The 14084-nt window shown below is 53.3% G+C and overlaps 1 protein-coding gene and 1 pseudogene across 1 annotated transcript; one reads left to right on the top strand and one right to left on the bottom strand.

Annotated features, from left to right (window-relative positions):
- Nucleotides 1-656: 656 nt before the first annotated feature.
- Nucleotides 657-8893, bottom strand: LOC142002464 (uncharacterized). The gene is given in 4 exon segments (XM_074978605.1): nucleotides 657-1618; nucleotides 1621-3258; nucleotides 7573-7772; nucleotides 8756-8893. Coding segments are annotated over 3 exon segments (2259 nt in total). The 5' UTR covers nucleotides 7760-7772; nucleotides 8756-8893; the 3' UTR covers nucleotides 657-1184.
- A 3790-nt stretch (nucleotides 8894-12683) lies between these two features.
- LOC142002501 (U2 spliceosomal RNA) lies at nucleotides 12684-12856 on the top strand (annotated as a pseudogene).
- The last annotated feature ends 1228 nt before the right edge of the window (nucleotides 12857-14084 follow it).

The following is a 14084-nucleotide window of genomic DNA, read 5'->3' as shown; positions in this document are numbered from 1 at the left end:
CTAAATGGTAAGAACTAGGACCACGTTGGTCTGCAGCTTTCTCTTCTTGTAACTTGCAGCCAGGTTGGGGTGTGGGTGTGCCAGGGATTGGATGGGCTGCACCAGGATGGCTTCTCAGGGGACCACACAGAAAAGAGACAACCACCACATGAGAAAGGGGTTGGCTGGGGATGCCCCCTCTCCCCCACCCAGGACTATCCCAGCCGTGAGCATCCCACCCCCAGGTGCCCTCGGGGACAGCTGCAGCTCCCTCCCCCCTAAGTTCATACAGGGACACGGTGGCTGTTCCCCTCCATCAGGGAGCGAGGAGAAAATACACATTTGCTGCATTCTTCTCTGTCTGGGCAGTGCGGAGGACTGATGACCCTGGCCCCGCCCCAGGCGAGGGACACACGCCGCTCCCCTGGGTGTACCTGCTGGAGCTGCAGCAGCCAAGTAGAGGTGCTTCTCACCTGGGCCCAAAGCTGCTGTGGTGAAAGTGGGCTAGGACGATGGTCTCTCCCCAGAGTCCCCATGCACTGACCCCTCCTCTCCAGACACACCCGAGAGCAACAACTCAAGTGAAGCATTTTCAGTTAAAAAAAAAAAAAGACACCAAAAATTAATCAAGTTGAGGTCCTGAACAAACTCAAAAGTACGTCTAGTTGGTTTTTTTTTTTATAAAGGAGCATGGGTTAATTTAAGGAACAACTCGACTTTATTTTAGTTACTTGAACAGCTCCGTAACACCACACCCCTGAGGAATGAGAAGCAGTGTGGTAGTTTATGGGTTCTCACCGACACTTTTGCCCAGTGGCCCAGCTTCAAAAAGAGCAGCAAAGAGAGAGTTACCAGATTTCTCCCGTGTGAATTCTTTGATGATCAATAATGTCCAAGCAGCCACTGAATGTTACCCACATCAGTGCAGTCAGTGGGTTATTCTCTTCTATGAACTCTGATGATTAACAATGTATGAGTGTTCCTGGACAAACAAAAAACTCAAAAGTTCCTCTCTGCTGTGGATTCTCTGATCTGAAAGATTTTAGTGCTGACAAAAGCTTTTCCCACAGTCAGATCAGCTGAAAGGTTTCTCCCCAATGTGGGCTGTCTGATGACCAGTCGAAGGGTTTCTATGCTGTGTGGCTTCTCCTGTGTACAATAAGGCTTGACCTCTGTATGAACCTTTTCCCACAGTCAGGGCAGCTTTAAGGTCTCTCTCCTGTGTGGATTCTGCAGTGAATTTTAAGACTTGAGGAGCATGAGAAGCTTTTCCCCCACTCAGAGCAGTGGAAGGGTTTCTCTCCAGTGTGGCTTCTCCTATGTGTAACAAGGCTTGACCTCTGATGAACGTTTTCCCAGTCAGGGCAGCTATAAAGTCTCTCTCCTGTGTGGATTCTGCAATGACTTTTAAGTTTTGAAGGCCTGAAGAAGCTTTTACCACAGTCAGAGCAGCGGAAGGGTTTGTCCCCGGTGTGGGTTTTCTGATGATCAACAAGATATGAGCGTTGACTGAAGCTTTTCCTGCAATCAGAGCAGAGAAAGGGTTCTTCCCGAGTGTGGATTCTCATATGCTGATCAAGGCCGGAAACATCACTGAACCTTCTCCCACACTCAGAGCAGCTGAAGGGTTTCTCCCCGTATGGATTTTCTGATGTTTAACGAGGTTTGAACTGCTGCTGAAGCTTTTCCCACAGGCAGTGCAGTGATAGGGTTTCTCTCCTCTGTGAATTACCTGATGAGTGAGAAGATGTGAGTGTTGCCGAAAGCTTTTCCCACAGTCAGAGCAGTGGAAGGGTTTCTCTCCAGTGTGGGTCCTCTGATGATCAATAAGATTTGAGCTCCTACGAAAACTTTTCCCACACTCAGAGCAGTTGAAGGGTTTCTCTCCTGTGTGGATTCTCCTATGAGTAAGAAGGTGTGCCCTCTGTGTGAACCTTTTCCCACAGTCAGAGCAGTTATAAGGTGTCTCTCCTGTGTGGATTCTGCTATGACTTTTTCGACTTGAGGAGCATGAGAAGCTTTTCCCACACTCAGAGCAGCTGAAGGGTTTCTCTCCTGAGTGGCTTCTCCTATGATTAACAAGGCTTGATCTCTGTCTGAACCTTTTCCCACAGTCAGGGCAGGTATAAGGTGTCTCTCCTGTGTGGATTCTGCAATGACTTTTAAGTTTTGAAGGCCTGAAGAAGCTTTTGCCACAGTCAGAGCAGCGGAAGGGTTTGTACCCGGTGTGGGTTTTCTGATGATCAACAAGATATGAGTGCTGACTGAAGCTTTTCCCGCAATCAGAGCAGAGAAAGGGTTTTTCCCGAGTGTGGATTCTCATATGCTGATCAAGGCCGGAAACATCACTGAACCTTCTCCCGCACTCAGAGCAGCTGAAGGGTTTCTCCCCTGTATGGATGTTCTGATGTCTGACCAGGTGTGCACTCCTGCTGAAGCTTTTCCCACAGGCAGTGCAGTGATAGGGTTTCTCTCCTCTGTGAATTACCTGATGAGTGAGAAGGCCTGAGTGTTGCCGAAAGCTTTTCCCACACTCAGAGCAGTGGAAGGGTTTCTCTCCTGTGTGGATTCTCCTATGAGTAACAAGGTTTGCCCTCTGTGTGAACCTTTTCCCACAGTCAGAGCAGTTATAAGGTGTCTCTCCTGTGTGGATTCTACAGTGAATTTTAAGACTTGAGGAGTATGAGAAGCTTTTCCCACACTCAGAGCACTGGAAGGGTTTCTCTCCTGTGTGGCTTCTCCTATGTGTAACAAGGCGTGACCTTTTTCTGAACCTTTTCCCACAGTCAGGGCAGCTATAAGGTCTCTCTCCTGTGTGGATTCTCCGATGACTTATAAGACGTGAGGAATATGAGAAGCTTTTCCCACAATCAGAGCAGTGGAAGGGTTTCTCTCCAGTGTGGGTTCTCTGGTGATCAATAAGACCTGAGCGCAGCTGGAAGCTTCTCCCGCAGTCAGGGCAGATATTGGGCTTCTCTCCGGTGCGGACGGTACGACGACTGTTAAGACTGAAGCTTTTCCCACAGGTTTTCTGGTGCTCGCTCTCTTTCGTGTTTTCCACACCTCTGCGTTCGTGGCTGGAGTTATCCTGTCCCTCACCTGCACGGTTTCCCTTCTGCCTTTCTGGGCTATGCTGTCTCTCACAGGTCTCTCTGTGCTCAGGACTCTGAGAAACACGACCTTCAGAGCTTCCCAGGAACATCCCAAAGGAGGCCACTTGCTCTGGTTCTTCCACCTGAAGATTCTCCTCATCATTCTTGAGCAGCATCACCTCACCTGCTGGGACATAGAGACAACCAGACAATGTCACCCTCTGTGCTGAGCTGAAAGGAAACAGAAAAGGGGGAACGCAGCCAACAGCTGATGGAAAGATTGAAATAACATGAACTGAGTTGCTCCTCCTTCCTCACAATCCTTCCCTAGAGGAGGGACCCCAACCCTGCCCCCACCCTCTGGCTGAGGTTGAAGAGAGGCTGAAGGCTCAGTCAGTCTGGATGAAAAGCCCCAAGTGACATCTAGGAGGACACAGAAATCGGTTTCTGAGTCACTTGAGCTGACTGCTCACCTGTGTGTGGGTCGCTGATGATCTCCCCTTTCTCAGCGCCCTGGAGATCTGGGACCCCCAGCTCCTCCCCTCGCTCCACCCAGGAGATCACATCAGCTTTGAGAACTGGAAATCCTGCTTAGGGGGCAATTAACCAAGTGTTGATCTTGTTCATCAAGGTCCAGGCCATTACGTCTTCCAGCCCCAGGATCTGAGCCGCCCACCCAGAGAGGCTCCTTCCCCACCTGGCACAGGCCGGGCTCTGGATGGTACAAGATCCCATGACACACTCACCTGTAGTACAGGTACCTCACCCCTGCCTCGGGAATGGCCCAGCTCATTCCTGAGGGAGCTGAGTGCTCTGCTGCACTCTCTAGGGTACAACTCAGCCTCCCTCTTTACCTGTTCCATCCCCCTCATCCCAGGGCAGGACAGGACCACTCAGCTCAAACAAGACACTCGATTTGTTCTTGTTTTTGTGGACGAAACTAACACAGCTACACCCAATGCCTGGCACCAGGAAGGTTCTGAATTTAGCCACGTGGAGTGGGAATCCATCAAACCCATGAAAAAACCTGCACAGAGAGAGACACCATCTTCCTCGCCAAGTGCAAATGGATGGACGTCCCACCCAACAGACTGAAGGTGAAACACTCACTGCAACCGACACACTGCATGGACTGTGTCGAGAGATTGGTCACACACTCCCACAGACCTGAGGAACCACCTGTTCAGCATCCTGTGTAGCAAACAGGGAAACATCACAAGGAGCTCCCAAGTCTGGAGCCTCTCCTAGAAAAACAACCTTCCACACAAATGTCCACGTGGCTGGACTTTACTGAAAGGAGACAGGAGAGTTACATCGCACACTGCTCTTCTGTACAGGACTGTAAACTCTCTCACCTCCTACTTGCCGCAGGGGGCCACAGTAGTGGTACCCGTAACTCACCCAGCAACATTGTCAATCTATCCAACCACACACTCAGCCCAGCAGAGGAGTCTGTCCTATCTTGGGGACTCTCTTTGTGCCCCACCACCCTCACAAACATGACACAGTTCTGTGGGGATCTGGAACCCCACCCCAATTTTGCCAGGAATACTTTCCAGGAACACTTTTGACAAGAGTCTGAACAGTCCTACAGGCACCGTCACACCTACAGCACAAGAAGAAGAATTCTGCATGGAATCCTTCCTGGTGATCAAAACGACAGACTGGATCTATACCTAGAGCGCTTCTGCTTCAGTGCACAGGCAGAAATTGCGGCAAAGCGACATCGCTTGTCCCAGGACCTCAGCCGTGCGCAATGCAATGTCACCCACAGCCTCAGAAACAGCTCTGGCATTGTCATCCAAGAGGCTGACAAAGGAGCTGCTGTTGTCATCATGAATAGGTCAGACCATGAAAAGGAGACTCCCAGGCAGCTCTCCAATACCACCTTCTACAGGCTACTGTCCTCTGATCCCTCTGAGCAGCACACACAGAAACTGCACCGTCTGCTCAAGACACTCCTGACAAAAGCGCAGGAACAGATCTACACAGACACATCCCTAGAGCCCCAAGATCCATAAATCCAGACATTCTGGAGGCACCATCAGCTCAGGCATTGGCACTCGCACTGCAGCCTTGTCCAGCTATGGGGACTCTCTCCTCAGACCGTATGTTACCAGCACTCCTAGCTATCGTTGAAACACCACTGACTTCCTCAGGAAACTGCTATGCACTGGTGATCTTCCTGAAACCACCATCCTGGTCACCATGGATGTAGAGGTCCCTTACACAAAATACCCACGTGAAGATGGACTTCAAGCTGTCAGGAACAATATCCCTTATGATGCCACGGCACAAGTGGTGGTGGAGCTTTGAGACTTCAGATATGGGGACAATTTATACCTTCAAATCAATGGCACTGCAATGGGCACCCGCATGGCCCCACAGTGTGCCAACATGTTTATGGCTGACCTGGAACAACTTCCTCAGCTCTCGAACCCTGGCGCCCCTCCTCTACTTGAGCTACATTGATGACATCATCATCATCTGGACCCATGAGAAAGAGGCTCCTGAAGAGTTCACAGTGATTTCAACAGTTTCCACACCACCGTCAACCTCAGCTTGGAGCGGTCCACACAAGAGATCCACTTCCTGGACACGACTGTGCAAATAAGAGATGGTCGGATAAATACAACCCTATACCGAAAAACCGACTACCATTATGCTTATGTCTATGTCTCCAGCTTCCATCCAGGGCACACTACATGATCCATTGTATACAGCCGAGCACTAAAGGTACAACCACATTTGTTCCAATCCCTCAGACAGAGACAAACACCTTCAAGACCTTTACCAGGCTCTCCTGAAACTACAATACCCACCTTAGGAAGTGAAGAAACAGATTGACAGAGCCAGACATGTACCCAGAAGCCACCTGCTGCACGAGAGGCCCAGCAAAGAAAACAACAGAACACCACTGGCCATCAGCTACAGCCCCCAACTAAAGCCTCTCCAATCCACTATCCGTGACCTATAACCCATCCTGGACAATGATCCTTCACTCTCACAGACCTTGGGAGGCAGGCCTGTCCTCGCCTACAGCCAGCCCGCCAACCTTAAACCCTCCTTTTCTTGTGCCTGTTTATTTCTAATGGCCTCTGGAATTTCTGCTCCAGGCATCAGGCGAATTGGGCCTTTGCCTACAAAAGCTGATGCTCCAGAAAATCTGTTAGTCTATAAGGTGCCACAAGACTTCTCTGTGTTTTTGCTCGACTCAAAACGTGAGCTCTGTGAGGGCTGGCAGGGCCGAAACCAAGGCCACTAGGCAGGGCTCAGACAGCAGCTGTCACATGGCAGGTCACTAGAACTTGGAGAGAAAGGCTCTGGCAGAGCTCTGGCTCCCCAAGGGATCTGTCCATAAAGCTCCTGGCTGAGGTCTGGTTCGTCAGGCTCTTTGGCTCTGATGCGCCACTTGAACCAGAAGAAGGCAGAGGAAGTTGTCTGAGCAGCAAGACGAGTCCTGGGCTGGCTGCTTCAGATTCTGCCCAGGCTCCTGCTCTGTGACCCCTGCCTGCCTGTGGCTGGGTGGGCCCTACCAGCGACCTACAACAGCTGCTGCTCCTGCAGCCGGCCATGGCGGTGTTTAGCTGTGCTGCTCTCTGCGGGGTGTGGCTGTTGTTGCAGCTGGGCTCCCCCTTGGCTTCCTCAGTTCTACTCTGCCAGCAGCAGCTTCTCTGCGTGGTTTACCACTTTCCTCCTGCATCACAGGCTTGTTGCTGACTCACTTTCCAGATGCACCTGGCGTGTTTCCCTCAGTGCCAGAAGGAGACTGGCAGAAGTGCGGCTGGAGGGGGTTAGTTACAGCCCCCGTCTCCGCCTCCCCCACAACCTCCTGCTGAGATTCTAGCTGCACTTTTGCCTTCACAATTTTACCACTCACTGCCTAGGTTTGGTCCCACCAGGAGTCACATGACCTAGCTGGGCACCTCCCAACCATCTTCAAAACCCCCCAATATCAATGCAGGCCGAGGACGCTGGATGAGGTGTGTTATGAGACCGACGGGGAGCAACATTGCATCCAAACTGGGGCACACACGTTACTCATAACTGGTTTGTCCTGTGTCTGGTACCCACCAGTGACTCCTGAGAAAGCCATCTACTGTACATGGGAGAGCTGGTGCATCTGTCTGGGAGTTTGTGTTTAATTATTCAAGAACTCCCCCTAAACGGTAAGAGCTAGCAGGGGTGCAGCACACTGACCCCAGGAGGACTCAGCCCCACAGCTCTGGTACCCGCCGTTCCTGCCTGTGCCCCTCCACTCACACCTCCAGCCAAGGCAGATGGTGGGAAGCACGTGGAGACATGGGCTGTGGGAAGAGCAGCACCACTGCCATGTCCCTGAACCTGCTTCCCCTGGGAGGGGCTATGGAGGGGAGAGTCTCTCACAGGGGAGCCAGTGATTCCTGGAGCTCACACTCCTGACACTGGGGACAGGGGCAGGGAGGGACCCTGAACCAAAGCCAACCCAGCCTGTGACACCCCCGGGGACAGGACTCCTCACCCAGCCAGCGCACAGTCTGGTAATTCTCCTGCATCACCTCCCTGTAGAGGGCTCTCTGCCCCGGGGCCAGCAGCCCCCATTCCTCCTCGGAGAAACACACAGCCACCTCCTCCAAGGTCACTGGCTCTGCCGCTGCCATGTCCTCACTCTGTCTCTGCAGGGCCGGGGCTGCTCTGAAGCCAGACATGGGGGCTCTGCGCCTGGCAGGGGAGAAGAGCGATGGAGACATTTCAGACGGGGCTGGAAGCCGCTCCGCGCCCCCGGCTCCCCACACTCGCTCCCTGGGGCAGACGTGCTGCACGCAGACATTTGGGGAAACGCTCGAGTCTCACAGAACCACCTTCAACAAGTCAGATCCCAAATCCGTCCTCGTTTCTCTCCAGACACGGCCTGAGTTCCAGCACTGCTGCGCACTGGAGTGTGTCCCACGGACACGTCATGTGGTTTGGGACACATCATAGGGACAAGCCCGGAGGAAGGGAGCAGCTGAAGGGACAATGAGGATCACTGAACTGCACCGCGGGGGAGCACAGGCACCGTGCGACAAGCGCCCGCCCCCACTGGGGAACCAGGAGGGGGTGGACACAAGCCCACCCAGAGCTCTCGGATCCCCTGCGGGGGGGGGGGGGGGTTGCAATGGACTCAGGACCCCAAATCACTTAGGGGGACAAGGGAGAAGAAAACCAGGGGGCTGCAGAGACCCTGGGGCAAAAACAAGGGAGCTGGGGGAGAACCGAGCACAGAGCCCACAGCACCCACTGGTCCTTGCCGGGTGCAGAGCCCGCGGGCGCCACCAGAGACTCCGCCTGGAGGTGCGAGTGGAGCCAGGAGCGAAAACCAGCCCCGAGTTACAGCCTCCCGCGGCCGCCTCCTCCCCTCTCACCTCCCCGGGCGCCCCGCAGCCGGGCGGGGGCGAGTGCGGGGCGCTGGGGCGGCGCCTCTTTGCTCCCCGCGGGGCCCAGCACCGCGAGCCGCCCGCAGCACGAGGCGAACCAGGCGCCGATGCGGGGGGGAAGGGGGGCTCGCGGCTCCCCGGGGCGGGGCCGCGCGGGCGGCAGGACGAAGCGGAGCGGGCGGGACCAGGGGGAAGGGCTGGGGCGGGGGAGGCCCCGCACGGAGCCTCCGAGAAACAAGTGGGGGGGGGGGGTGGAGTCACTTCCCGGCCGGGCCCCCCCGCCCTCACCTAGCGACGGCTCCTGGGGGGGGAACCCTCGGGGGGTTGCGGGCGGCGACAGCGCGTGACCCGGCGTAGCAGCTGCAGGAAACTGTCTCCTAAGAAGTGACGTCCGGAAGGAGAAACAAAGGGGGCAGGGGAAGTGACGCGAGAGGGAGGCGGGGGCTGAGACGGAAGTGACGCATGGGGGAAGGGCGGGCTGCAGGGGGGCAATGTGGGGGGGTTTCTCCCACTCACAGGCTGTGCGGGTAAAAGTGTCCGCAGCAGGCGGCTGCCCCCGGCCTGGCTCTGCGCCTGCGCAGCGGGAAACGGATCAGTGGCAGCTGGTCGCTCCAGCCACATCCACCCCCACCCCCCCACGCCCGCATCGCGGGCTGCGTCAGGGGCGAGCACCAGCCGGGGAGGGGACAGGTCCCTGCGTCGAACCTGTCAAGGGCTCGTCCTGCGTGTCCCGCCTCTTCCCGCCCCCCCGCTCCCATTGGCCGAGCTGTAAGTGTAAGGTAATGCATGTTGGAAAAAATAACCCAAATTACACGTACTACATGATGGGGTCAAATTTAGCTACGACAGATCAGGAAAGGGATCTTGGAGTTATAGTGGATAGTTCTCTGAAGACATCCACGCAGTGTGCAGCGGCAGTTAGTAAGGCAAATAGGATGTTAGGAATTATTAAAAAAGGGATCGATAATAAGACAAAAGATATCATACTTCCCCTATATAAAACTATGGTACGCCCACATCTTGAGTACTGCGTGCAGATGTGGTCTCCTCACCTCAAAAAAGATATATTGGCATTAGAAAAGGTTCAGAAAAGGGCGACTAAGATGATTAGGGGCTTGGAACGGGTCCCATATGGGGAGAGGCTACAGAGACTGGGACTTTTCAGTTTGGAAAAGAGGCGATTGAGGGGCGATACGATAGAGGTATATAAAATCATGAATGGTGTGGAGAAAGTGAATATAGAAAAATTATTTACCTTTTCCCATAATACAAGAACTAGGGGACACCAAATGAAATTGATGGGTAGTAGGTTCAAAACTAATAAAAGGAAATTTGTCTTCACACAGCGCACAGTCAACCTGTGGAACTCCTTGCCCGAGGAGGCTGTGAAGGCCAGGACTCTATTAGGGTTTAAAAAAGAGCTTGATAAATTTTTGCAGGTTAGGTCCATAAATGGCTATTAGCCAGGGGTAAAGTATGGTGCCCCTAGCCTTCTGAACAAGGGCAGGAGATGGATGGCAGGCGATAAATCACTTGATCATTGTCTTCTGTTCTCCTTCTCTGGGGCACCTGGCATTGGCCACCGTGGGCAGATGGGATGCTGGGCTGGATGGACCTTTGGTCTGACCCAGTATGGCCATTCTTATGTTCTTATGAGCTGCCTGTCAGCCCTGTCCCCGCCCCCCCCCAGCTCCCATTGGCCGACCTGCCCAGCCCGAGCTGTGCGCCCGGCTCCGCACTGGCCTCCTGCCGCGCATCGCTGTTGCTCTGAGTCATCCGCGACCTTCACCCCACCCCGCCCCACCCCAGCGCTGCGCGCAGACCCCGCTGTGCTCCCCACAGCCCCAGGGGGGAGCGAGTCTGTGCTGGCCCCGCCCCTCGCCCCGGCCCGGCCCCGCCCCCTCGCCCCGTCTGTCCGGCCCCCAGCAGCTCGTCCCGGCCTGTGTCTGTGATTTCCCCGCGGGAGTTTGTTCTGTGCCCCACGTGGTCCCCAGGCGGGCAGATTTCCTGGGCTGGGGTCAGTTCCCCTCCGGGTCCCTCCCTCCCGCCCCGAGCCTGGATTGCCCGTGTCAGGGGCGGCTCTTCTGTCCGTCCGCCCACCCGCCCGCAGCCGGGGGCGCTGTCACCGGGCACCGCCTGGGGGCGTCTTGTGCCCCAACACTCGCAGCGGCCCCGACTTGTACCTGTCCCAGTGCGGAGACCCCCGTGTGTGAAACCCCCTTTTCAGTTCCCAGCCCCTGTCCGTCCCTGACACACACACGCGTCCTGCAGCGCTGGGAAGACTCACACGTGTAGGTAGTGCGGCGCCAGGAACGCAACGCTGCTGCAGGCTGGGAGGGGTGTGTCTGCCAGAGCTCATCTGCATGGGAATGCAAAGAGCGCGTGTGTGACACCTGTCAGGCAAAGCCTCGTGGGGAGCGAGTCAGCCCTGAGATCTGGTCCCCTGTAAACACGTTGTTGTAAAATCACAATTTATGGTGACACTCAGTGTGGGAGTTGTGACACCTCACCAAGGCTCTGGGTTGCTGTGGGGGACAGGGCAGTCGCCATCGCTGTGTAAGACATTGATTACACAGGGCTCCCTCGTTTAAAGCACTGTAAAGAAACAGGGGAGGGGTATTAGTTGAGTCAGCTTGTTGAGGAGTTTTGGTTTATGTATGTTCTGGCTCTCTAGCTTTAAATTTGTCTTGACTAGTTTTTTCTATCTGTTCAAAGGTGGAGCTGAATACTACGGTGTCCATGAAACCCCACATGGAAGGTATTAATAGTAGAAATCAGAGGGGGGCAGCTGAGGTTACACAGAGCTGAAATCACAGGGTTCAGCCTCAGGGTGATCTCCAGCTGTGTGAATGTTAAGGGAGCAATGACTGGTGGGTGGCCTGTAGGACCAGCAGTGGATGATGATGGTGACTGGTGGGCAGCAGGTAGGAGGGAGTGGTGCATGATGTGGGGCTGCTGGAAGGAGCAGTGGCCAGCAGCTGGTAGGAGGAGCAGCCAGCTGTGGGTTCTGAGTTCGGGACTGCACCGTGGGAGGTACATCTTGTAACTGTGCGTGGTGTAAAGGGCCAAGAGCCCCAGCAAGAGACTTGGTTCTGTAGCATATGGGGAGGGGATCTCATTTTAGATATCCGGCATCTGTCACTGTAACCTTGGGGTGGGTTATGGTCATTAAATAAGCTGTTTCTAGGTTAGACTCTGTGCTTGTGGGCAGGGGGAACCTCCTTACAGGCACCCAGCACGTGGGGTGAAATTATCCCAGGCCACTGGGTGGGGGCTCGAGCTGGTTGGTTGTGTCCTTGACAGGAAACCCCCCAGGAGCTGAGCCGGGCCCTTCTGGCAGGCACCTGGTATTAATAGAAGGGTTACATAAGTGGAGGCTCATCTGGGATGTCTTTTGTTGGGTAGTACCTCTCGCAAGCACATATATATAACATTGCAAGAAGCGGTTCTGTTGTTGTAGGGGAAGTTATAGTTTGTGCCATGGCTGGCCGTATGCTAGAAGACTGGTGTGAGGAGTTGAGTATTGATGCTCGGAATTGTATATTAGTATTGGGGATACCTGAGGGTATGGAAGATGGCCCAGTTGAGGCCCTTCTAACAAAAGCCATTGATTCTCTAACAAGGTGTCACATATGGGGGCGCGGACCTCAAGTAGAGGACAAAGCCTCTGTGGTGCTATGTGAACTGCCAGTGGCTGTGGACTCTTTGCAGATCCCAAGTGAGATAAAGACTCCCATTGGCACATTGAAAGTTGTGATCACCAAGGCCTTTGCAAGGGGCCCTGCCTCACGTGCCGGGTTTGAGGAGAAGATGAGCGCCTTCTTGGCACAGGAAGGAAAGACTATGGCAGACGTGTGGAGTTTACTGAGTATCGAACCATTGGCCCCTGGCCCTTCAACGGCTCTATGGTGTCAGCACGCTGCAGCCAGGGGGCGGGCTACATGCAGATTAGGTATTTTAATTAGGTGTTTCTAGTTTTAAAGCTGAATTATCAGGTGAGAGAGGTTTTGCTTTGACCAGCTAGAAAGGAGCTGCAGGATGAAGAAAGTAGGTGTACTTGCCAATCTGTGAAAATCTTGTTGTGATGCTCACGTTTGATGCATTGGGCTTAGTCATTGTGATGTTTAAAAGTGTCCGGATGGGTGGGCTGTGTAAAATTATTACAGCATTGTATTGGTTTTCAGTCTTTTGGGTAAGATCAAGCATTTAAACATTAATTAATTGAAACTTGTTTTATCTGTTCTTATCAGTTTAATATCTGGTATGTTTTGTCTCTGATATCTATGTATTAAGAGGGTTTTTGGATCTGGGAAATAGAATAGGGGTTTGTTCTATCCATTTTAAGCATCAGTGTGGTATTGTAGTATTTCAAATAACGGTGCACTTCTATTTGGGAAAAGTAATATTATTATGAAAATAGATTCTAACTCTTAAGCTATATCTGTACTATTTAAAACGGTCATGTAGTTGACCATTTTGAAGTTTAGTAATGAAGTGCTGAAGTACGTATTGAATGTCTCATGAGTACGCAGTTAACTGTAGCATTTGGAAATTGACAGCTGGCTTTTGCAAGTAGAGCTTCTTTTTGAAAGGACTCTGGCTACTTCAAAGTCCCCTTATTCCTATGAGCAGATGGGAATAAGTGGGCTTTGAAGTAGCCGGGATCCTTTTGAAAAGGAGCCCCGTCGGGACGAGTCCTACCAATTTTGAAGTGCTGCAGCTCCCTGCATGCTAATGAGGTGCTGAATATGTTTTTCAGCACTTCATTAGTAAACTTTGAAATGGCTGTTTGCATGGCCATTTGGAAGTTTTTGGCAAGTGTAGACACGGCCTAAAGGTCTGACTTTTGTGAATTAAAACTAGTCTGTTTTGGGGAGTGGTGCTTCACCCACTGAGCATGCCTTAATTGCATCCCGCTCAGGGGTGCTGTCTGCCACGGACATGCGATAAAAGGTGCAGGCGTTGTGGATATCCGCTGGACACTCTTCCCCACGTTCTCTGTGGCTGCCTGGTGCATTTGGCTGCTTGGCAGAGCCACCATAACGCCATCCAGGGCTGTCTGGTGAAAGGGCTCCCTCAGACCCTTGGATCCGTCGCCGTAGACTCTTCTATCCCTGGCACTGACAGCCTCCTGCAGCCGGACATCGTCGCGACGGACGAGCGGTCCAAGAAGGTCCTCATTGTGGACATAACGGTGCCCTTTGAGAACCACACGGTGGCCTTCCACGACGCCCAGGCCAAGAAACTACAAAAGTATGCCCTGTTGGCAGACACCCTGCGGTCCTGGGGCTATTCGGTGGAGGTCCATGCATTGCTCGTGGGGGCACTGGGTGCCTGGGACCCCCTGAATGACAGGTACTGGAGGCCTGCGAGGTCAGTCACTATTATGCTCGACTGATGCACAGGCTGATGGTGTCTGATGCCATCAGGTGGTCCAGGGACATTTACATAGAGCAAGTCACGGGCCATCGCCAGTACTGTGACAGCTGATTACCAAGCTCCTTTGGCTTTTTCTTTTTTTTTTCTTATTTTAGCTATTTTTTTTTCTTTTTGTATTTTATTTCTTTAAAAAATATTTTTTTTTCTCCCTGGCACTTAATGGGTCGGGGAGTCTTAT

This window comes from Carettochelys insculpta, chromosome 27 (assembly GCF_033958435.1).
Source record: "Carettochelys insculpta isolate YL-2023 chromosome 27, ASM3395843v1, whole genome shotgun sequence".
In the NCBI taxonomy this organism is placed as follows: domain Eukaryota; kingdom Metazoa; phylum Chordata; order Testudines; family Carettochelyidae; genus Carettochelys; species Carettochelys insculpta.
This window is presented reverse-complemented; position numbering and strand designations above follow the sequence as displayed.